The 25,002-nt window shown below is 44.3% G+C and overlaps 1 protein-coding gene across 2 annotated transcripts; it reads right to left on the bottom strand.

Annotated features, from left to right (window-relative positions):
• Positions 1-458: 458 nt before the first annotated feature.
• Positions 459-20,350, bottom strand: LOC117656735 (neoverrucotoxin subunit beta-like). Of its 2 annotated transcripts, XM_087894323.1 has the most exons (6): positions 20,019-20,349; positions 19,081-19,153; positions 16,577-16,738; positions 6,305-6,437; positions 4,221-5,854; positions 459-653 (listed from the first exon to the last, which is right to left on the bottom strand). In XM_087894323.1, exons 4-6 carry the CDS (start codon positions 6,399-6,401, stop codon positions 642-644), a joined length of 1,743 nt encoding a protein of 580 aa, XP_087750449.1. In that variant the 5' UTR covers positions 6,402-6,437; positions 16,577-16,738; positions 19,081-19,153; positions 20,019-20,349; the 3' UTR covers positions 459-641. The 2 variants fall into 2 exon arrangements, with proteins under 2 accessions (XP_087750449.1, XP_087750448.1); XM_087894322.1 differs by having other exon boundaries at positions 459-5,854; positions 20,019-20,350.
• Positions 20,351-25,002: the final 4,652 nt, after the last annotated feature.

Below are 25,002 nucleotides of genomic sequence, written 5' to 3'. Positions count from 1 at the left end.
GGGGAAACGTTATCAAGATTTCTGCTAGTATAATTTATACACATAAAGTTGAACTCTAATATTTCTGGTGTTGGTGGCTTCCCAGCCTGATGTACCTCAAAGGATTGACAGATGGGGAAGCCTCATAGAGTCTGTGCTTCTGAAGGGACAGGGGTCCAGGATGGGAGAGGATTAGGCTATGGGACCGGTTGATACTGGGGTGGGGATGAGGGGAATGGATTTTCTCATGCACTTGAAGTCTCCTCATCTGAGGGGAGAAACCAGATTCTCTAAGAGGAGGAACTGGCTCAGGGGGACTTAGCCATTTTTTTAAATTTGATTTAAATTAAAATCTCTGAATCTCTGACTGAGGTTCTTCAGAGGTCACATGGTGAAGGCTGGATTAAAACACAGAACAGAAGGGCTCAACGTTCTGACTGACGAACCCAACCAAAGCAAACACAGTCGAGACGATCCAATCTCTTAATGCAAAACTTTATTGAGTACATTGTATTGCAACAGCAAAAACTTGACAGGGGCCTTGAGCAGAGTTGCCACCTTGGGAGCAGATGACCAGGTAAAGAGACTTTCTGGTCTCCGATGGAAAAGGAAACAATCAGAAGTTGTGTCTTTTGTTGACGTTCATCATGTCTTCCATGTAACTAGGAGCGTATCTGATAATTCAAATTCAAATCGGAATTGGTGAGAGATTACTTTTCAATTAATACAAAGAACACCCTGTGAGATAAGAGACTCTGAGACTGAGAGAAAGAGAAAATAAGCAGCAAATTTAATTTGAATGGTTTTTTAATATCCAATGATCTAATTTGAAGGACTTAAAAATTGTTTCACTTTCATTATTGACCGGGACTGGATTGAGAGAGAAAAACTAGCACTGGTGATTTTTTAAACTTTGTCTTTTTTAAAATAACTGTTTGATATTGGTTTGATTTTTTGAGATAGAAGCCTTTTTTCCTTTTTTCCTTTTTTCCTTTTTCCCTTTTCTGTAATTTTTAACAACTTTAAACAAAGAAATATTGGATTTTTAAGAATAGGAAAGATAGGAGAGTGTGTAACGCTGCCACCTGCTGGAAAAGATATTTTGTAGCTATGTTTATACAAGTAACAAATTGAGAGATACATTGTAGCCATAACTAAGTGACTCTGTACTTCTAAGCTGATAAGTGTGGCGAGCATCTGGAGAAGTGGAACTATTTGTACTGTTTATACAGGTGCTCTTGGTGGACATATCTGAAGTAGGAGTCTAGAAACATCACAGAAGGTGTTTGTTCTTTTTTGAACAGTTACTTGTTTCTCTTTTTTTATTTGTGGCTTGGTTAAGAAATAACTCTCCATATGCTTTCCGGATAGAAACGTGCTTGAAGAATTTCTTTTTCTTTTTTCTTTTCGTTTGTCTTCCTTTTCTTCTTTTGAGATTTTTGTATAACTATTGGATTAAGGCACTCAAGAGCCTGAAGATTTATTGATTTTTCTTTCTTTTTTTCTTGGACTTGGACTTTTTATTTTTTATCTTTTATATTTATTCTTCTTAATTTTGGTTGGCTTGTTTTTTTTTTTATTTATGCCTAAAGCATTAGGGTTTGGAAGAACCTGAAGAGCCGTTTCTCCTTTTTCTTTTCTTTTTCTTTTTCCCTTTTTCTTTTACATTGGGCTTTTTTCTTTTTTGTTTTTTGGAGGTGGCTTTGGCTAATTATTGACTAAAATGAGCAGAAAAGTTGTGACAGTGGGAGCTGCTGTGACTACGCCCTCTTCATCACCATCTGGAGGACAACGCTCCATTCAGGCAATGTTGCAACAAGAGAAAGACACACCAATACAAATGATTCTACAAACACTCCAAAGGATGGAACAACAATTACTTAAGACAGATGAAAAAGTGGTCAACATTCAGCAAACAATATCGAGATATGAGGAAAGGTTGCTAAAATTGGAGAAAAAAGATGATCAAAAAGAAGAAAAAAATGAAAAACAGAGAGTAGATTGGGAGAGGTTGAACGAGAAACAAGTAGTCTAATTGGATGGGAAATGGACAAAGCAGAATTTTATCTTAGATTTCAAAATGTAGAAGAAGAAAAGGGAGAAAATCTTGCAGAAATTATGATTGGGATGTTGGCCGAGGCTTTAGAAATCACTAAAGAGAAGATGATGGACAGGGTTGATGAGATTTACCTAGTTTATACTAGATATGCAATGCGTAATAAATTGCCAAGAGAAGTACATATAAGATTTACTAAGAAATCGATTAAAGCACAAATACTCCAGGTGGCCAGAGGAAAAACTCTGAAATTCAAAGAGAAAGAAGTGGTGGTTTTGAAAGAAATACCAAGAAAAGTGAGAGAGATGAGAAGAGAATATCAATTTTTGACTAAAATCTTGATTCAAAAAGGAATTAACTATAGATGGTTGATACCAGAAAGGTTAACTTTAACGTGGCAACTTCAAAGATACAGACTGAATACAATTTGCAAAGCGAGAGCTTTCTATGATGACTTTCTTAAGGAAAAGGAATTGGAAATGGAAGTCGAAATCCAAACTACAGTAGTGCCAAAAAAGTTCACAGAAGAACTGGCAATGATTGAATCAACAGAAGGTGTGGTTGGCGGGGTTGTGGAATATAAGGAACAACGTGAAGAAAGATCAACTAGAACAACAAAACCTACATATAAAGTATGAATATGGAAGAAAGAAAATTAATTTCAATAAATGTAAATGGACTCAATTCAGTTGTTAAAAGAAGGAAAGTGTTTATTTATTAATTTGATTTATATGCCACCCTTTTCCAGAGACTCAGGGCGGCTTACAATGCATTAAGCAATAGCCTTCCTACTTTTGTATATACCTGCTTAGTAGGGCTGTCGGCCCCTCCTAAGCGTTGTTCTTTTTTATACAAAGTCAGCTTATTGCCCCCACAATCCAGGTCCTCATTTTACCTACCTCGAAAGGATGGAAGGCTGAGTCAACCTTGAGCCTGGTGAGATTTGAACTTGCAGTAATTGCAGGCAGCTGGCAGCTGTTAACTAACATTAACAGCACTTAGTCCACTGCGCTATCCAAGGCTCTAGTTTCATAAACTAGAGAAATTAAAACTTGATATAATTTGTCTACAAGAATTACACATTAAAAAACAACCAAATTGATACAACCAAAACTTGGAAGAACTTTCTTATCATTATCACAAAGTAAAAAGAGAGGAGTAGTCTTATATATCAGAAATGTAATACTGGCGGAGCAAAAATATGTAGATGCAGAAAGCAGAATTCTGATGGTGGAAATAATTGACAATAATATGAAAATTCTTTTGGTAGCATTATATGCTCCAAACAATAACCAAAGTGACTTTTATAGAAAAGTACATAATAAAATAATTGAAATGGAATATGATAATATATGTATGATGGAGATTTTAATGGAATTGTGGATGAAAACTTGGACTATAAAACACATAAAATAACAAGGTATAAGAGAAAGAAATTACCGAAATCCTTTTTCAAGATGATAGAGGAAATAAACTTGAAGGATATATGGAGGGAAAGAAATGGGAAAAATAGACAATATACTTTTCATTCTGATAGACATTCATCTTGGTCCAGATTAGATATAATATGGACCAATAATGGACTTAACTTTAAATATTGAACACGTGGAAATAGAAACTGATTTATGGGCAGACCACAATCCTGTGATAGCAACTTGGAAAGGGCAAAAAAGAAGATCCAGATGGACTTTAAATAATACAATATTAAAAGAGAAAGATTTTGTACAGAAAATGGAAAGAATGTTGACTTTTTTAAAAAAAGAAAAGAAGAAACACCGGCACAAAATCATTGGGATACAATGGAGGCCTATGCCAGAGTTTAATAATGGACTACACAAGGAAAAGAAATGTGAAGAAAAGACAAACCTTTAAAATATTGACTGATGACTATAAAAGATTTGAAAAAGAACTCCAGAAAGATCCATATAAAAAAGAGGTTAAAATTAAAATGGATACAATAAAGCATAAAATGGACCTTTTGGAGAAAAAAGAATTAGCCCAAAAAATAAGAAATGCAAAACAGAATTACTTTGAAAATGCAAATAAACCAGGAAGATGGTTAGCATATAAATTGAAAAAAGAAAGAGAATCAAGGTGCTGCAGTGACTTTTCTTAATTTCTCAGGAGGGCTGGTGGGAAGGGTCTTTATGGGTGGGCTCAGGTCACTGGTTTTACTAAGGCCTACCTTGCAACAGGCAGTGTACTGGAACTGGTACTCTGTGTTTGGAGGCAGATCTTTCAGCAGGAACATCTCCCCGGCATCCTCTGTCCTCACGGTCTTCCAGTTTTCTTCCCCTGCAACCTTGTACTCTACCAGATAGTTGGAGATGGAAGCCTTTCCATATTCAGCTGGCTGAAACTTCAGTTGAATGCTGTCATGTCTCAGTTCACTGATCAGGAAAGGGAGAGGTTTTGAGGGCAACTCAAAGTTCTGGCTGACCAGCCGTCCATCTTCATAAAGGTATATTGAGGCTCCTGGATTGTCCACATCTGGGAGTGAGGCCACGACAAAGCGGACCTTCTCATTGGATTGATTGACGCTGAAAAAGTCTTTGATGGATTTTGCAGCTTGGTCAGCATTGCGGGTCTTGTGATCAAACACGTCTAGATCCTGCACAAGAACGAACTTTGTGGATTTAATACCTTTCAAGAATTGCTGTAATCTCAAGAGAAATGGCTCCTCTTTATGTAAAGAAGTGAATATGAAGGAGACCACATATACATTCTGGGGGTCCAGAACTATTTCTTCCAGCTTGTTCTGAGATGAGATAACTTCTATATTATTTAGAATAGTCAGATAAGATTTGACAAAGTTAATTTCTTTTTCCTTCATCTCCAGATATTCACTGAGTCTTTGACTGTTGAAGGGCGACTGATTGACAGACCTCAAGAAGTCCACTTCCTCCTGCCCTCCTCCCCGGATGGAAGGCAACATTCTGGCCAGCTGTTTCTGGAAAGTCTGCCTGTGTTGCTTGCAGAGATCCTTAAACAGCTGGATCTTCCTCTTGATCTCAGGGAAGGTCTCAGCAATGGGATTGTTGGCTAGATCATTGGTTCTCATCTCAATTTCGTTGAGTTTCTCCAAGATATTTTCAGCATGTAAGATTAAGTATATGCTGGTCTCATGGACCAGTTTAGCTGCTCTGGGGTCCAGCTTGCTCAGTGGGTAGAGCCAGACCTCCACAGGCACAGCTTTCTCCTCACGTTCTCTTAATATTTTGGGCAGAGTTTCATAAACTTTCATAGCTTCTTGGAAAGTCACTGGATTTTTGTCCAGGGAAAAGTCTCCATGGAATGTGCAACTGAACATCCAAGCATTCTCTCTCTCTTCTTCATTTAGCTTGACCTCTGCTTCTCCTGTGGCGGATGTCATCTTCTTAATTGTAACATGGAGATTTTCTTCCATATTTTTTACCATCTCCGTTGAAGAAACTTCTCGGTCAAAGACAAAGAAGGCCTGGGCCCCATAGAGGATGGCAGTGACCACGTGGGTGGCTGTGCCCTGCTCAAAGACTGCTGGGTAAGAGACATTCTGGCTTCCTAGGTGGTTCATTGTCAGCTGTTCATACTTGGTGGTGGTTTTGTACTGAACAGTGACTCTGGCCTGTTTCTTGGACTTCTTGGTGTCATGAAGATACTCTGCTGACCCTCTCACATCAATCAGCCCCGCAAGAAAACTGGCCTCGAGGGATCCTGAGATGTCCAGGGCAGAGGTCTTCTCATCAATGCTGTCAGATGCAATGATTTCAGTTGCTGTCTTGGGCTGAGGCTTGGTTGTCAGGTCCTTCTGAAGAGAGCTGTGGTCCCAAAGGGTGACCCCTGCATGGAACACAAGAAGACATGAAGATAAATGTGGAACCTGACCTCCAAAAGAATTGCAGCTGAGAGAGAGTTTGGACAAGCGGTCATCATTTCTCCCAGAGGATAACCACAGCTGTTCTGTCCAACCTCTTGCCTGTTTTGCAAAAACCCCCAAAGGCTTTTGACTGAGTAGAGAGGTTTTGTCATTTTCCACAGCATTTCAGTGAGTTGGGTTTGGAAACCCACCCCATGTTTGGTACACAGGGCCAGCTGTGCTGTGTGGTAGGCCAAGGGCTGGATACATATTCCCAGGCAGAAGACCCTACTCAGATACCTGGGATTAGCAGGCTGTGTGTTCAGGATGCCAGCTCTCAAGTGTCCTTGGGATAAGACTGTGCATTGACGGCAGTGACCGTCTCCCTCCCTCCCAGGTTTCCTGTCACCCCTCAGCCTCCCTCTGGCTCCTACCTGGGATGAGGGCATCCTTGCGACAGTCGTAAAGCATCCCCAGCTGGAAGGGGCGGCCCAGGGCTGGAATCTTGATGGTGTCTTCTGCCAGGGCCATGCTTGGTTCTTGTGTGTTGTTGACACTTCTGGTGCCCTGCAAGAGAGAGGAACCGTCTGGGGGAGGCCGAAACTGACTGAGGACTCTCTGAGGGGATGCAGACAGGAGTGGGATTCTACCCATTCACACCTAATCGCTAGAACTTGTTGTTAACTTTCTAAGCAGTTTGGAGAACCGGTTGTTGGAAGAAATCTCCATTTGTTTTTTTTCTCCCATTTTACAGGGCTAATCCTGTAAAGGAAGCAGGAAGGAAACATTCTGGTGGTGTTCCTAGCCTGATCTTTATTGCCCTGTTTAGAGAAACTGCCTCTCCATTAACCCTTATTACATTCTTGGCAGTGTGCCTAGACCACTTTCCCAAAGTGGGTGGTACTGCCCCCTGGGGGGCGGTGGGATGACTTAGGGGGGCGGTAAGAGGCAAGGGGGGCAGCAGGGTGGCGCTAGAGGCAAAAGGGGGCGGCAGGGGGCACTATGTGGCAAGGAGGGTGCAAGCAAACAGCAAGAAAAAACAGCTCCTTTCAGCTTCAGCATAGACTAATTAGCACAAGTTGATTAGATTGGCCTGCCGACTGTCAGCTGATTTGCTCTCAGCTGTTTTGTGCAGGGCTCTGCTGCTTGCTGCAACGAGTGCTGGAGCAGATTTTTTTTCCCCTTTGTGCTAATCAAGCTATGCTGAAAATGAAACCAAAAGTAAAGCAGGCTGTTTGCTGCAACGAAAAATTAGGCAGAGGCAGAGGGAGATTTCTTTTTCTTCTTTTTCCTCACTAAAAAAGGTAGGTGCAAAGGAAATTTAGGGCAAAAGAGGAGAGTTCAAGATTTTAAAACACAAAGCCGAGGATTTTGTTCAGTATCTGTATGACAAAATCACTCAGATTCGGGCAAGTCTGGACTCTGACGGGATAGATCCAGCGAGGGTGACGGAGACAGGTCTTGAGACTGTTATCTGGGATGAGTTTGATCCTGTGACCCCAGATGACGTGGACAGGATTCTGGGTAGATTGAACGCGACCACATGTTTGTTGGACCCGTGTCCCTCCTGGTTAGTGCTGGCTTCCCGGGAGGTGACGCGAGGCTGGCTCCAGGGGATTATAAATGCTTCGTTGGGTGAGGGTGTCTTTCCCGCCGCCCTGAAAGAGGCGGTGGTAAGGCCTCTCCTCAAGAAGCCATCCCTGGACCCGGCAATATTGGCTAATTATCGTCCAGTCTCCAACCTTTGCTTTGTTGCGAAGGTTGTTGAGAGTGTGGTTGCGCGACAGCTACCCCAGTACCTGGATGAAGCGGCGTACCTAGATCCGTTCCAGTCGGGCTTCAGGCCTGGGTACAGCACGGAAACGGCATTGGTCGCGTTGGTTGATGATCTCTGGAGGGCTCGGGACAGGGGTTGTTCCTCTGTCCTGGTCCTGTTAGACCTCTCAGCGGCTTTTGATACCATCGACCATGGTATCATGCTGCACCGGTTGGAGGGGTTGGGGGTGGGAGGCACCGTTTTACGGTGGTTCTCCTCCTTTCTCTCTGACCGGTCGCAGTCTGTGTTGACAGGGGGGCAGAGATCGACCCCGAGGCCCCTTATATGCGGGGTGCCGCAGGGATCGGTTCTCTCGCCCCTTCTGTTCAACATTTATGTAAAGCCGCTGGGCGAGATCATCCGTGGTTTCGGGGTGAAGTACCATCTGTACGCTGACGACACCCAGCTGTACATCTCCACCCCGGACCACCCCAACGATGCCCTTGAAGTGATGTCCCAGTGCCTGGAGGCCGTACGGATCTGGATGGGGAGAAACGGGCTCAGACTCAACCCATCCAAGACCGAGTGGCTGTGGTTTCCGACGTCCCGATATAGTCAGCTGACGCCATCGCTGGCTATTGGGGGCGAATCACTGGCCCCCACGGAAAGGGTTCGCAACTTGGGCGTCCTCCTGGATTCACGGCTGTCTTTAGAAGAACACCTGATGGCCGTGACCGGGAGGATTTTTCATCAGGTTCGCCTGATTCGCCAGTTGCGTCCCTTTCTAGATCGGGACTCGTTACGCACAGTCACTCATGCCCTCGTCACCTCTCGTCTGGACTATTGTAACGCTCTCTACATGGGGCTCCCCTTGAGGTGCACCCGGAGGCTCCAACTGGCGCAGAGTGCGGCCGCGCGGGTGGTTATGGGAGCAACATGGAGCTCCCATGTAACACCTCTCCTGCGCGAGCTGCACTGGCTCCCGGTGGTCTTCCGGGTGCGCTTCAAGGTGCTGGTTACCACCTTTAAAGCGCTCCATGGCTTAGGACCTGGTTACTTACGGGACCGCCTACTACCATCAACAGCCTCCCACCGACCAGTACGCTCCCACAGAGAGGGGCTCCTCCAGGTGCTGTCGGCCAAACAATGTCGGCTGTCGGCCCCCAGGGGGAGAGCCTTCTCTGTGGGGGCCCCGACGATCTGGAATGAGCTCCCCCCAGAGATACGGAGGATTCTGGATCTGCGCACCTTCCGCCGCGAGTTGAAGACGCTTTTATTTCATCAAGCCGGCCTCGCCTAATTCTTCTCCCTTTAAACTGTAAATTTTAAATTTTTAAATGTATTTTAAAATTATGGGTTTTTAATTAGTATTAATTCAGCCAAATTTATTTAATTCATTTTTATTTGATCTTAAATTTTGTATATTTATGTGTTTTATTTCATGGCTGTACACCGCCCTGAGTCCTTCGGGAGTAGGGCGGTATAGAAATTCAATAAAATAAAAATAAATAAATAAAAGAAAAAAAGGAGAAAGAAAAAGGCAAAAATAAAAATGGGAAGGGAGAAAAAGAAAAAGAAATGAAAGAGAAAGATGTTATACATATTTAGAATTGAAATATGAATAGTAGTAAGAAATAAATGGGAAATCATGATTGTAAATATGAAATGAATAATAATTCGAATATTTGTCTTTGTATTTTTGAAATCTAGACAGTGATAAGTTTTTCTTTTTTTAGTTTTTTATGAAATATGAATTATAAACTGTAATAATTGAAATACCTTTAATGGTATATGATGGTGAAAGTAAAAAGGATTAAGTTGTAGCTTGGATAACAGCTAGAACTTTTTTAAATTTAATTAGGGAAATTGTAACAATTGAAATATTTTTAATTATATATTGTGATAAAAGTAGAAATGATTAAGTTGTGATTTGGAGGATTATATGGGCAAAACTATTTGGGTTATTGGGAGTGTTTAAGATGTGTAAATGAGTAACGTAAGGGGAAAGCTCTATTTAACTAGGGAATTGTAATAGAGATACTATTAATTGTATATTGTGTTGAAAGCAGAAATGGTTAAGTTGTGGTTTGGAGGAATATATGGGGAAAATTATTGGGTTTATTATTATTGGTAAATATAATTAATTGATTTGTAAGAAATTGGATTGCATGGAAATAATTGGAATATTCATGTTCATATTGATTAATATACAAAAAGATAGTTATATAACTAATTGATTTATATTAAAATGTTGAATTTGTATTAAACAACTGTAATATTACATAATTAACCAATGTGAGGATGGATATTTATTTATTTATTTATTATTTATTTATTTATTAATCAAATTTCTATACCGCCCTACTCCCGAAGGACTCAGGGCGGTGAACAGCCAAGATAAAATACAGATAATACAAATATTAAAAAAATCCCTTAAAATTATTAAATATTTCGGCCGAAACACAGATTAAAACACCCAATTTATAAAATCACGAATTAAAAAAATTTAAAAATTTAAAAGAGGGGAGTTAGGCCAGGCCAGCTTGCTGAAATAGAAAAGTTTTGAGAGCACGGCGAAACGTGCGCAGGTCCGGGATCTTCCGTATCTCTGGGGGGAGCTCGTTCCAGATGGTAGGTGTCAACACAGAGAAGGCTCTTCCCCTGGGGGCCGCCAGTCGACACTGTTTGGCCGACGGCACCCTGAGGAGCCCCTCTCTATGGGAGCGTACTGGTCGGTGAGAGGCTATTGGTAGCAGAAGGCGGTCTCGTAGATACCCCGGTCCGATGCCCATGGAGCGCTCTAAAGGTGGTAACCAAAACCTTGAAGCGCACCCGGAAGACCACCGGGAGCCAGTGCAGCTCGCGCAGGAGGGGGGGGTCACATGGGAGCGCCATGTCGCTCCCATAACCACCCGCGCGGCCGCATTCTGGACCAGCTGGAGCCTCCGGGTGCTCCTCAAGGGGAGCCCCATGTAGACAGCATTGCAGTAGTCCAAGCGGGAAGTAACGAGAGCATGAGTGACCGTATTTAACGAGTCCCGATCCAGAAAGGGACGCAACTGGCAAATCAGGCGGACCTCATAAAAAGTCCCCCTGGCCACGGCCGTCATGTGCTCTTCTAAAGACAGCCGTGAGTCCAGGAGGACACCCAAGTTGCAAACCCTCTCTGTGGGGGCCAATGACTCTCCCCCAATAGTCAGTGATGGCACCAACTGACTATATCGGGATGTCGGAAACCACAGCCACTCGGTCTTGGATGGGTTGAGCCTGAGTCTGTTTCTCCCCATCCAGATCCGCACGGCCTCCAGGCACCGGGACATCACTTCAAGGGCATCATTGGGGTGGTCCGGGGTGGAGATGTACATCTGAGTATCATCAGCGTACTGGTGGTACTTCACCCCGAAACCACGGATGATCTCACCCAGCGGCTTCACATAAATGTTGAACAGAAGGGGCGAGAGGACCGACCCTTGTGGCACCCCACATACAAGGGGCCTCGGGGTCGACCTCTGCCCCCCTGTCAACACAGACTGCGACCGTTCAGAGAGAAAGGAGGAAAACCACCGTAGGACGGTGCCCCCCACCCCTAACTCTTCTAGCCGGTGCAGCATGATACCATGGTCGATGGTATCAAAAGCCGCTGAGAGATCTAATAGGACCAGGACAGAGGAACAACCCCTGTCCCGAGCCCTCCAGAGATCATCAACCAACGCGACCAATGCCGTTTCCGTGCTGTACCCAGGCCTGAAGCCCGACTGGAACGGATCCAGATACGACGATTCATCCAGGTACTGGGGGGGCTGTCGCGCTACCACACTCTCAACAACCTTCGCAACGAAGCGAAGGTTGGAGACTGGACGATAATTTGCCAACACTGCCGGGTCCAGGGAAGGTTTCTTGAGGAGAGGCCTCACCACCGCCTCTTTCAAGGCGGCAGGGAAGACATCCTCACTCAAGGAAGCATTTATAATCCCCTGGAGCCAGCCTCGTGTAACCTCCCGAGAGGCCAGCACCAACCAGGAGGGACACGGGTCCAGTAAACATGTGGCTGCGCTCAGTCTGCCCAGTATCCTGTCCACGTCTTCGAGCGTCACAGAATCAAACTCTTCCCAGATAATACTCACAAGACCTGCCTCTGTCCTCCCCGCTGAATCTACCCAGTCAGAGTCCAGATGTTCCTGAATCTGAGCGATTTTGTCATACAGATACTGTACAAAATCCTCGGCTCTACCCTCCAAGGGGTCCTCCCGCGCTTCCTGGTGGAGCAGGGAGCGGGTCACCCTAAACAGGGCGGCCGGGCGATTATCTGATGACGCAATAAGAGTGGCAAAATAGTTATACTTCGCCACTTTTATCGCCACCAGGTAGGTCTTAATTTGAGACCTTACCAGTGTTCGGTCAGATTCAGAATGGCTGGCCCTCCAACCACTCTCCAGGTGTCTTTTCCAGCGCTTCATCTCCCTCAGCTCCTCGGTGAACCAAGGATCCAGGTGAGATCGACGCCGGGTCAGAGGCCGCAAAGGCAAAGCTCCAGTGGCCGCCCTATCCCAGGCGGCCACCAGCTCCTCAGTTGAGCCGTGTGCCAGAGCCTCAGGAAATGGCCCAAGCTCCGTCTGGAACCTATCAGGATCCATCAGGCGCCTGGGGCGGTACCACCTCAATGGTTCCGCCTCCCTGCGGTGGGGTGCGGCGGTTCGAAGGTCAAAGCGAAGGAGGGAGTGATCTGACCATGACAAGGGCTCGATCACTATATCCCCTATCTCAAGATCACTCAACCAATGACCAGAGACAAAAACCAGGTCTAGCGTGTTTCCCCCCGTGTGAGTAGGGCCATGAACTAACTGGGTCAGGTCCATGGCCGTCATGGAAGCCATGAACTCCCGAGCCACCTCAGACGCCTCACCGACGGATGGCAGGTTAAAATCCCCCATGACCATAAGCCTGGGGGTGTCAACCGCCACCGCGGCTATAACGTTGAGCAGCTCGGGCAGGGCTGCCATCACGTGGCAGGGAGCCAGGTACGTAACCAGCACACCCATCTGCACCCCATGACCCCACTTCACAAGGAGGGACTCACAACCAGCCATCTGAGGAACAGTGACCTCCCTCGGACCAAGACCTTCTCTAATGACAACCGCCACCCCCGCCCCTCCCCTGTGTCCTCGGCTAATGGAATGCGCGGAAACCGGGTGGGCACATCTCAACGAGGGGGACCCCCCCTCCTGGCCCAACCAGGTCTCCGTAATACCCGCCAGGTCCGCTCCCCCCTCCTGAACAAGATCACAAATGAGGGGGGCTTTATTTACCACGGACCGGGCGTTGCACAGCATCAGCCGAAGGCCCAGGGCCTGAGGGTCTGTGCAACCTGGGGAATGAGGGGAGCATTGGAGGCCGGAGCGCGCCACCGCTTGGAACCAGCGGGCGCGCGCTCCCACAACCTGATGTGGCCCCCTGCTCCCGCCATATCTGTCCCTCCCACCCACAGTACTGATGTAATGACCATCCATAACACAAGCTCTAACCCCCTCCTTGATATACATATAGAAATAATAGATAATAGATATAAAATAGATATAAAAATAGATGACAATGGGAAGGGGTATAATATAGAATAGAAGGGAAAATTGAATTTGATTAAGATTAGAGATGAGGATAAAGGGTAATATTGGTTTTTTTAAAAAATAGATGAGGAATAAATATGGCAAAAAGGAAATATAGAAATTGTAAATTTAATTGAAATGACTAAACACTGTTTAAGTTTGTGGTGATTTAAGATTCCTGCTAAGTGACTTAAAACCAGACATTGGGAAACTGGTATCACTTCATCAAGCCCATCCATCACATTAAGAATTTACTGAACAGTGAGATAGTTACTAAATTTTACTGAGTTTACTAAGTTAGTAGTTACTAACTTAGTAATTGTTATTAGTAGTTGATAAATGACGATCAGACTTTGAAAATCTGGTATCGCTGAATCATGTTCAACAATTTTGTTGAATTAACAAAAGATTTTTAAATTGGATTTTGAATAAATGTGCAATTCATTGTTACAGTTTTGAATTTTACTGTTACTATCTTCCTTAGTGGGTCGTGCAAACCGCTATTCCGAACAATGCTATTTATAGGGGTGGGTGGGGGTGGGGGCAGTGATGGGTTGCCCCGGTTCTCACCGGTTCTATAGAACCAGTAGTAAAAACAGCAGGAGGCCCCGCCCACCAACTCCGACATCACCAAAACGCTTCTGCACATGTGCAGAAGAGAGCGTGCATGCATGAGTGAAGTGAGCACGCACGCATGGCCCTGCTGCAAACCGGTAGTAAAGGTAAGTAGAACCCACCCCTGGGTGGGGGGCACTGAAGATGAGTTTGTAGTACCAAGGGGGCGGTGGACTGAAAACGTTTGGGAACCACTGGCCTAGACTTACTGTTGCCTGAGCTTCTCTGGACTTTTTTTTTCTTTCTTTGCTACTACTTTGCTGGCGCTTGACTTTCTTAAAGGGGAAGGGTTGTTTTAAGCTTTTTTATACTGCTGTTGGGAGGAAATACTGCCCTGTTGGGAGTTCTTCCAGCCGGGATGCAAGGATCAGCACTTTGAAGAAATAATTGAATAACGAAGCAGAGCTGCCAGAAAGAAGCTTTTAATGACAAGGAACCAAGATGAGTGACATTCACCAAGGCTTCTTGGATAGCTAGAAAGATTGACTTTCAAATGTGAGTTTACATACCCTTGGTGTATTGGTGTTTATTGATGGGATATTTTCCCTATTCAGCTTTGTCTGGAAGGAAAAAGGTTATTCTCTGTTCCTGGAAAGAAGCAGGGTTCAGAAATCTGGCTAGCTAGTTCCTGGGTCTATTTGTTCTGGTAAGTGGTTTAACAAGCTACTGTGTTTGCTTTTTTGATACATTCTAGGGCTAATCGGTTTCTTTGTGATTAGGCTTATCTCAAATATTTACTCTTCAGCTTGCCTGGGGTGTGAGTCCTGGCAATGAGCCAGACAAGGCTTGTGTTTTAATTTTAAAAGGATTAAAACTGTTGTGATTTAATTATTGGTATTGTGTTTGAATTTTTTCCTGCCTCATGGGTTTCCTTTTCTATCTGGGGAGGGGTTTTTCCTTCACTGCTTTAGTGGTTCCTGGCACTGTCCTTTTGGGGTGTACTTCCAAGAGGCAGGATGCAAACTTGGCACTGATTTTTTTTTTACTGACTTTCGGGGGGGGCTGTGAGCTTTCCTTAAATCCGGATGATTTCCTTGGGATATCTTGTGAGGTGAGACCAGCCGTGCTTGGCAAAGTTGGGAGCGCAGAGACGTGAACCTGGGTTCCCTATATGATTTGTTAATTTGTTTCTTTAGCGCAACATTTTGTAGCCCAAATCTGCCCACCCACTTTCTGGAGAGCTTAAATGTCCTCTCTGCTAAAGGGTTTCACTTTATGAGCAAGATTTGGCTGCTGGTATTTATCATTTTATTGCAACTACTTTAATTCCTGAAGGTCCCCTGGCCCCTTGCCTGATGTGTAACTCCGGGTTGCAGGAATTCCTAATCTAATGATTGGTATTTAGGGCAGCTTTTTGCAAGCAAAGAAGCTTCTTGTATTTTTCTACAGGTAATCCTTGACTTACAACAGTTCATTTAGTGACCATTCAAAGTTACAATGTGACTTGTGACCGTTTTTCACACTTACGACCGTTGCAGCTTCCCCACGCTCACCAGAGGCCAGGCAAGGGGAAGCGCCCATCAACGTGAGTGACCTCGAGTTGGCCACGGCCACCCAGTCACATGGCTACCCAGCCACGCCTACCCAGCTGGTCATTAGGGCAGAGAACCAGTTGTTAAATGATTTGAATCCCACCACTGGATGCAGGATGTGGGCACACGCCACATCCCACCCACTGATGCTGGACCGATTTCTGGGGCGGCTGAGGAAGGGTCTCTGCCCAGAGCAGTGGGGCAGGAGCAGCAGTCTCAGGGCACGGCTGGCGGCAGTGCTGAAGCCTCCTGGAGGCAAACATTGGCAACTCCTCCATCAAAGGTGGGATCCCCCTGGACAGGCATTTTTAGGCAGAGGAGAAGCTCCTGGATTAGGGTCACAGCCCTTGGGTCAACCGAAGAATCTCCCTGGAGTTACAGTTTAGAAGGATAAAGATGCCAATATGAACTATGTTTTGTTGGTTGGTTAAAAGGGGAGTTAAAGGGCGAGAGGGAGTTTTGGATCTTGCAGTTAGTTAGCATATTTTAGTCTTTGTTTGTTAAATTTGTTATACCCTGGTTTTGCTCTGGGAAGTGGGGGGGGAGGGGGAGAGGGGGTAGGAGGAGGAGGGGGAGGGGAGAGGGGGGGTAAAATTGTTGTAAAGTTTGTTAAAACTCTTTAATAAAAAAAGAAGAAGTTGTGGGTGCTCCAACCCTGGAGGCTTTTGAAAAAGAGGTTGGACAGGCAGTTGTTGGAAATGGACGAGCAGGAGATTGGACTAGAAGAGAAAGCCTGATCCCCACCCGCACCCCAGGCCAGCCAGAATTTGGCATCTCAATGATGACCCTCCCTGCACTCAATGGCGGCTCTTTCTTTCTTTGGCTGCCCGGAGAGAACTCAGCAGCCTTCAGAAAAGGAGCAATCCCCCCTCCCCAAATTACCTGGAACCCCCCCCCAACAACACAGGTGCTGCTTCTGCGCCAGGCTTGTGGCTCCGTTGCCTGCTTTCCCCTCCCTCCTCCGGCTGCCTTGTCTAAGAAGGAAGAGGGGACTCCGAGGGTCTCCGCTGCTCCCGTCATCCCCCTCGGAGGATCGCCTTTCCCGAGATGGGTCTCCGCCGTCCCCCCCACCCATCAGCCTCTGCCCGAGACCAGGACTCGCTTCTTCTTGACTTGCCCTCCACCGATGCCCAGGAGGAGCCCTGCGCTCGCCCCGCTCCCCTCCCATGCCCCACCCAATGCCAATTGGGGAGGGGGTCTCACCTGGTTGGAGGGAATCGGGAATCCCCACCGGCAGGAGGATCTGCTTCTCTGCTGGATCTCTTCTAAGGAACGTCTTCTGCTTCGTCTTCAGGGCGCTCAGGAAACGAAAGTGGATGGAGCAGAGAAACGAAACTTTTTCCCTCCTCTTTTCAAGCAGACTTCCTGTTTAATTTTTTATTTATTTTTTATTAATAATACAAAATTAAAAAAAAAACATTGGACATAGATATGACATCACTGGTTCCAAATATCGTCCGTCACTTTGCAATAATATTAGTACTCATATAAACATATAGTTCTTAAGCTTTGATCATTATTTAAACATAATATCATATGATATTATTATAATATTATAATATCATATTAATATCATAATATGATATGATATTAATACTTGTTCCCTTATTTCTGTATATTATTGATCTCTTAAACATACATTTATCTATAATAACATCTATATTTTTGTTCTAATCCTATACATTTGTCTTGGCTGCCCTCTTGTTATCTATCCAATCATAAAATTGTTCCCAGATTTTGTAGTACTTTGTTTCGTTTTTACCCTTGAGTTCCAAAGTGAGTCTGTCCATTTCTGCGCAGTTAAAAGATTTTCAGTATAATATTTCCTTTTCAGTTGGAATATCTTTCTCTTTCCATTTTTGAGCGAAGGCTATTCGTGCCGCTGTGAGTATATGCAGTAATAAATAATTTGTATCTTTCTTATAGGACTTTTCATCAGGTTCGCCTGATCCTCCAGTTGCATCCCTTTCTGGATCGGGACTCATTACGCACGGTTACCCATGCCCTTGTCATCTCCCGCCTGGATTATTGCAACGCTCTCTACATGGGGCTCCCCTTGGGGAGCACCTGGATCCTCCAACTGGTGCAGAGTGCGGCCGCGCGGGTAGTTATGGGAGCAACGTGGCACTCTCACATAACACCCCTCCTGCGTGAGCTGCACTGGCTCCCGGTGGTCTTCCGGGTGCGCTTCAAGGTACTGGTTACCACCTTTAAAGCGCTCCATGGCATCGGTCCTGGGTACTTACAGGACCATCTGCTGCCTCCAATAGCCTCCCACTGCCCTGTATGCTCTCACAGAGAGGGCCTCCTCAGGGTGCCGTTGGCCAAACAGTGTCGGCTGGCAACCCTCAGGGGCAGAGCCTTCTCTGTGGGCACACCTTCTATTTGGAAACGAGGTCTCCCCAGAGATACGGAGGATCCCAGATCTGCGTACCTTTCGCCGGGCCTTGAAGACCTTCTTGTTCCAATAAGATGGCCTAGCCTAAGCCTTTTTAGTCGTTTTAAACAGGTTTTTTTTTAAAAAAAAAAATTCAGGGGTTTTAAATTTTTTGGCCAAATTATTTAATATGGTTTTTAATTTCTTTTAAACTTTGTATTGTATTGTGTTTTTATTGACTGTACACCACCCTGAGTCCTTTGTGAGTAGGACAGTATATAAATTTGAATTAATAAATAAAATAAATAAATAAATAAATAAATATTTTCTTTCTATAATTCCCAGTAAGAAAAATTCCAGTTTGTATTTGTTGACAAAATTTCTTCCAGCCAGTTCTTTAATAAATTCCAAAATTTTTGCGCCTTTGGGCATTCCCACCACATGTGGAAGTAATTCCCAATGGTCTCTCCACACTTCCAGCATATCCAGGATTTCCCCTTATTCATTCGTGCTAATCTTGTGGGGGGGGGAGGGAGGTGCCACCTATAGAACATCTTATAGAGGTTTTCCTTATAGGAAGTTGTTAGTATGATTTTTACATTTCCCCCCATAAACTTTGCCAATTGTCCAAATCGATATTGTGCCCACAATATTTACCCCAAATTATCATCATTTCTTTCACCTGTTCCTCAATCATATCTTTGTTCTAATAGATATCAATATAGTTTACTTATGGTCTTGCCTTCCCTGCTGAATAAAAGTTTATCTAATTCTGATGATTCTTGCTTTATGCCCCATTTCTTTTTATCTTTGCTAAATTTATATTGAATTTGGAGATACGCCCACCGTCCAATTCGATTCCTTCTTCCTTTAAAGTATTTCTCGTACTGTACCCGTGTCCCTCCTGCTCACTTATGCGGCCCGTGAGGTGACACAGGACTGGATCAGGGCAATGATAAAGGCATCCTTGGATAAGGGGATCTTCCTTGCCGCCCTGAAGGAGGCGGTGGTAAGACCCCTCCTCAAGAAACCCGCCTTAGATCCAGCCATATTGAATAACTTTCGTCCAGTTTCCAACCTTCGCTTTGTTGCGAAGGTTGTTGAGAGCGTGGTGGCACAGCAGCTCCCGTTAGCCCTGGAGGAAACAGACTACCTGGATCCGTACCAATCAGGCTTCATGCCGGGGTACAGCACGGAGATGGCATTGGTCGCGCTGGTGGATTTGTTATGTAAAATGTCTAACTTGTTTATATCTTGTCTGTATCTCTACCTTCTTACATTTCTGCAAGGGTTAACAATAATACACGCCCCCTCATTTCCATAATCCTACCTGATTCCTGACTCCTCCCCTCAGGTATAAAAAGGTCTCTCTGAGGTAAATCTGTGCTGTTCCAGTTGTGTATCTAAAAGAGAGATTAACGTTAAAGGTCTAATGATTAAAGAGGCCTAGGATCTATCCAGGTCTAAAATAAAAGCTTGAAAATAAAATACATTTTTATTAGTGAGTTATTGGGCTAGAACCATCGACTTTAACAAAATGGTAGCTAGAGGATGGTTGCCCATAACTCTGTAAAATGACTGAAACAAATGCTTACTCTGAAAATATAAACAGAGTAAACACAAGAGCCTTCACCAAGAAAATGGCTGCACAGCTGACAACCAAAGATGCCACTACAAGAACTACTTTAAATGAGGGTGAGCAAGACAACAATCAAACCTCGCTGCTCAGGAACGAGGACCAACAAGAAGAAAAATCACAAAGAGGTGATGAGCTAAGACTATCCATAATGAGGTTAATGGAGATGCCGGACAGCAAAGAAAATCTTATCGCTAAACCCCAAAACCTCTTAATAAACCGTGAAACAACTACCAAAGCATCAGCAATGATTAGAGAAATCACCACCTCAGAAAAAGATAAGCCACCTCAGTCGGACAACCCAGAAATAGCCGAATCTGTTCCCGCGCTCCCGCTCCGACGGCCATCTTGGAATGGCCAACAACCAATAGAAAGCCAATATTCAAATTTAACTCAGCAAATTAACCAAAACTTTAAAACAAACAAAGAAAAACCCGAAAATCAAATACAAACCAACATGACTACAAGCAATAAAATACCAACCCTAATACCACCCAGAGAAGAAATAAACTACCACAAAAAACAAAAACCACCAACCGCCTACAAATCAATTACATGGCAAGATTCGAACTCACCACCCATACTACTGCCGGAACGGGACCCAAGAAAAGAAAATCAAACCAACAACTCACCTATCCTACAACCTCCACCAGGTTTTTCTGATCATCCAGGAACCATCATCCATGGGCCGAGACTCGCCGCCGTTGCCGTCGCCGCCGCAGAGCCTTCGAACCCCGATGATCCTCGTCTTACGACTGCCTTGCCGCCGCGTCTTCTGCCTGTCATTGCCGGGGATCCAGCCACCCAGCGACAGATCCATGCATCCAGCGTAGAATCCAGGTGTGCAGGAGGTGATCCCAGCATTCCATTGGCAGGCCTGGGCCTAGGCCTAGGAGCAGCAGCCGCAAGCTCCTCACCCGACAGCTCCCAGCGCGAAATGGGCTTCGTGCATGCGCAGTATTTACCTGCAATGATAGAAAAAAAATTTTTTACTGACAGTTTTTTTTCCATTAGCCCAAGCATACCATTGCCCTACTGTGAATTCAGTCACATCCCAGACCATGGACAGCTACCCCAAGTAAGTAATTATTCTAATAATTCTGGAACATTGCCTATTAATTTTCCAAAATTACAATTAGATGGAGGAAACCTTTTAGAATGGAGTCAACAGTTGCAAATTATTTTTATGAGAGAAAATGTACTTTTCTTAATTTCTAAACCTCCAAAAAAACCCTGGTCATTTGAAATTGATTGTATCCACCACAAAGCATTTTGTCTATTGTTAACAAGTATACCACCCACTATGTACCCTAGCATAGATAACAACCTAACTGTGTATGAAGTTATGCAAAAATTATATAGTTTATTCTACAGTCAAAGCAGAGCAACCACCACTAGAATATCCAGGGAATTTCACTCTGCAAAACTCAGGCCAGGGGTCCCCATGAGCAAACACCTATTGAAACTTAATGCCACTAGAGCAGAACTATTACAAAGAGGGGAAATAATAACTCAAGAAAGCATGATGAGTATCATTATTAATTCATTGGACTCTAGCTGGGACAACTTTGTAACACAATTAGATAGCATAAACTTAGAGCAGATATCCCTGAGCACACTCACAAATCGATTAATTGCAGAAGACAACCTGAGAAGGGACCGCCATATATCTAGAAGGGAACCCAAACCTATAAGGAGAGTTGAATTCCAAGATAGAGTAAGCAATTCACAGGAATGCTTTTCTTGCGGTTCTAGAAACCATTTAAAAAGAGATTGTCCCAGGAACTACAAAAACAAAGGATACACTGATCGTAGGGAGAGACCTGAGCACGGAAGAAGGCACATAAGGGGAAGCTCACCAGATAACAGAACTTTTAGAGAGAGAGAGCGTGGTTGGTCTCCCAGCACTAGGAGAAATTACGAACATAGAAACAGCTCACGAGATAGATACTCTGAATCAATGTATGGTTTTAAACACGAGAACTCAAACACCAAACTAGAAACATACAAGAACATGTGGCTCCTAGACTCGGGAGCCACTAACCATACTTCACATGACCCAAGATTATTCATCTCACTCATGAAAACAAATTTGGAGATCAAAGTAGCCAACCAGAGTAAGGCTAAAGTAATAGGTAAAGGAAGTGTGCATATCTCAGGAATAGGAGAAATAGAGGGGGTTTTGCATGTACCAGATATTCCATACAACATGCTAGCAACAGTAAAACTCACACAAGACACAAACATCGAAGTGATGTTTAAGAAAGGCAAAGTATATGTATCAAATCAGGGGACAAACATTGGGGAAGTAATCATACACGATGGACTACCTTACTTTACACCCATAGAAAACAGAGAGGGAAGCATTAACATAAACTCTGCTGATACAAACCAACAACATAACACCCAGCTCATATGAAGATATACTAAAACTTCCCCTAGAGGAGAGAGAAAAATGGAAAGAAGCAATGGAAAAGGAAATGAAGAGTCTCCGAGACCTGCAAGTATATTCACCAACACAAACACCTGAAAATAAAAAACCCATAGGGACAAAATGGGTGTACAGAATCAAGACCCTAGAAAACAAAAACGTATTGTACAAAGCAAGGCTAGTGGCACAGGGTTTTGCTCAGAAGTACCCAGAGGACTATACAGATACCTATTCCCCAACTGTCAGAGCTGAAAGTGTCAAGAGCGCCCTCGTAATATCCACCATCCTAGGGTTGGAAGTATTTCAATTTGACATCCAAACTGCCTACCTTCATGCAAAACTGGACAAAGAAATTTATGTAAAAGCTCCACCAGGATACAACAAAGGAAAAGACGACACATGGCTCCTTAATAAGAGTCTGTATGGACTAAAACAATCTGGCAAGAGGTGGTGCGAGTGCCTATCTAAGGCACTCAACTCAATGGGCTTCACCGCCACCTCCGCAGACAAATGCTTCTTCATAAAGAGAGAGAAGGGATCTTTTGAAGGCATCCTCGTCTATGTGGACGACATATTATATATAGGTAAAGAAAAAGCTAAATGTGAGAAATTCGCCTCTGATTTAGGAAACCACTTCTCATTAAAATCATTAGGAAAAATAGACAAATATCTGGGGGTTCAAGCAACAAAAACAAGTAAAGGTTTTCGACTATCACAAAAAGAGAAAATAACCGAACTTTTATTAAAATGCAACATGTCAGAAGCAAAACCCAGCGAAACTCCCATGCAACAAGATTTTTTGAAAAATATGTACAATAAAGCAAAGCCTTTTCTGATAATAAATTATACAGATCCACGATTGGATCATTACTATACATTGCAAATTGGACTAGACCCGACATTGCTTTAACTTATTATCCAGGCATGTAAGTAATCCCACCACATTCCACTGGAATGCTATAAAGAAATTGCTCAGATATCTAAAACATAGTATTAATGCCCAATTATGCCTTGAACCTAACTTATCCACAAAACCCAAATTATCGTGTTATGCGGATGCAGATTGGGCAGGAGATATTAAAAACAGAAAAAGTACTTCTGGATATGTATTTTTTCTCAATAATTGCCCAATCCATTGGTATACAGGAAAACAAAAACTAGTAGCTACCTCCACCACCGAGGCAGAATTAATTTGTCTATCTAAAGCAGCAAATAGTCTAATTTGGTTTGATGACTTGCTCAGTGACATATGGACAGAACCATCATATCCTATAATTATTTACGAGGATAATAAAGCTGCCATTGAAATCTCAAATTCTGATGCCATTGGACAAAGGTCAAGGCACATAGATATTAAATGTAAGCACGTTAGACAGTTCTCAGAAATCGGATTCATTAAAGCTATACATTGTGACACTGAGGAACAAGTAGCTGACATACTTACCAAACCTTTACCCAACAAACAACACTCATACCTCATGTCAAAATTTCACGTTTGTATATAAACCATTTATCTTCATGTTCATCAATATTAATTTTTTAGATATATATGTATATATTAAGTACAAGCCATCAGTTAGACATTTAGAGGGGGTTTTGTTATGTAAAATATCTAACTTGTTTATATCTTGTCTGTATCTCTACCTTCTTACATTTCTGCAAGGGTTAACAATAATACACGCCCCCTCATTTCCATAATCCTACCTGATTCCTGACTCCTCCCCTCGGGTATAAAAAGGTCTCTCTGAGGTAAATCTGTGCTGTTCCAGTTGTGTATCTAAAACAGAGAAACATAACGTTAAAGGTCTAATGATTAAAGAGGCCTAGGATCTATCCAGGTCTAAAATAAAAGCTTGAAAATAAAATACATTTTGATTAGTGAGTTATTGGGCTAGAACCATCGACTTGCTGGTGGATTATCTCTGGAGGGCTCAGGACAGGGGTTATTCCTCTGCCCTGGTCCTCTTAGATCTCTCGGCGGCTTTCGATACCATCGACCATGGTATCCTGCTCCGTCGGCTCGAGGGGTTGGGAGTGGGAGGCACTGTTTTATGGTGGTTCTCCTCCTATCTCTTGGGCTATACACAAGCGGTGTTGGCAGGGGGGCAGAGTTTGGGTATGAGGCCCTTCATTTGTGGGGTGCCCCAGAGGTCGGTCCTCTCGCCTCTCCTGTTCAACATCTATATGAAGCCGCTTGGGGAGATCATCCGTGGTTTTAGGGTGCGGTATCATCAGTACGCTGATGATACCCAGCTTTTTATATCTACCCTGAACCAGCCCAGTGATGCCCTCAATGTGATGTCCCGCTGCCTGGAGGCGGTTTGGACCTGGATGGGGAGGAACAGGCTTCGACTCAACCCCGCCAAGACCAAGTGGCTGTGGGTACCGGCATCTTGGTCCGATCGAGAGATTCCATCGTTGACCATCAGGGGTGAGGTGTTACCCCCTGTGGATAGGGCTCACAACTTGGGTGTCCTCCTAGACTCACGGTTGTCTCTGGAAGATCATGTAGCAACCGTGACCAGGGGGGCATTTGCCTTGTGCATCCGCCTTGTGCATCAGTTGCGCCCTTACTTGGACCAAGATGCCCTACGCACTATTACTCATGCGCTGGTCACCTCCCGTCTGGACTACTGCAATGCTCTCTACCTAGGGCTGCCCTTGAAAACCACTCGAAGGCTTCAGCTGGTGCAAAATGCAGCCGCGCAGGTTGTGATTGGAGTGTCCCGACACTCCCATGTTACACCCCTCCTGCGCGACCTGCATTGGTTACCGGTTGCCCTTCGGGTGAGGTTCAAGGTGTTGGTGATTACCTACAAAGCCCTACATGGCCTAGGTCCGGGATATTTGTCGGACCCCCTGCAACCAGCAGCAGTTCCCAATCGCCCGATGTGTTCCCACAGACAGGGCCTCCTCAGGCCAGACAGTGCTGGCGGGTGGCCCACAAGGAGAGAGCCTTCTCTGTGGGTGCACCCACCCTTTGGAACCAACTTCCGTTGGAGCTCCAGATGGCCCCTGACCTTTGCTCGTTCCACTGCGATTTGAAAACCTGGTTGTTCCGCAGCCTGGACTGATGGGGGTTGGGGGTTAATGGTTTTTAAATCTTTTAACTTTAAATGTCAATTTCTGGCATTTTAAGTTTCAAGTTTATTAGATTTCTATACCGCCCTTCTCCCGAAGGACTC

Source organism: Pantherophis guttatus, chromosome 4 (assembly GCF_059756535.1).
Source record: "Pantherophis guttatus breed Tessera chromosome 4, ASM5975653v1, whole genome shotgun sequence".
NCBI classification, from domain to species: domain Eukaryota; kingdom Metazoa; phylum Chordata; class Lepidosauria; order Squamata; family Colubridae; genus Pantherophis; species Pantherophis guttatus.
The sequence above is the reverse complement of the archived record's forward strand: the minus strand, read 5'-3'. Positions and strand labels throughout refer to the sequence as shown.

Bases quoted from the DNA above. Each gene is read 5' to 3' on its own strand.
- LOC117656735 (XM_087894322.1), bottom strand. From the start codon at position 6,401: ATGGCCCTGGCAGAAGACACCATCAAGATTCCAGCCCTGGGCCGCCCC. The intron at 5,855-6,304 runs GTAGGAGCCAGA...TGTTCCATGCAG, and splicing joins CAAGGATGCCCTCATCCCAG to GGGTCACCCTTTGGGACCAC.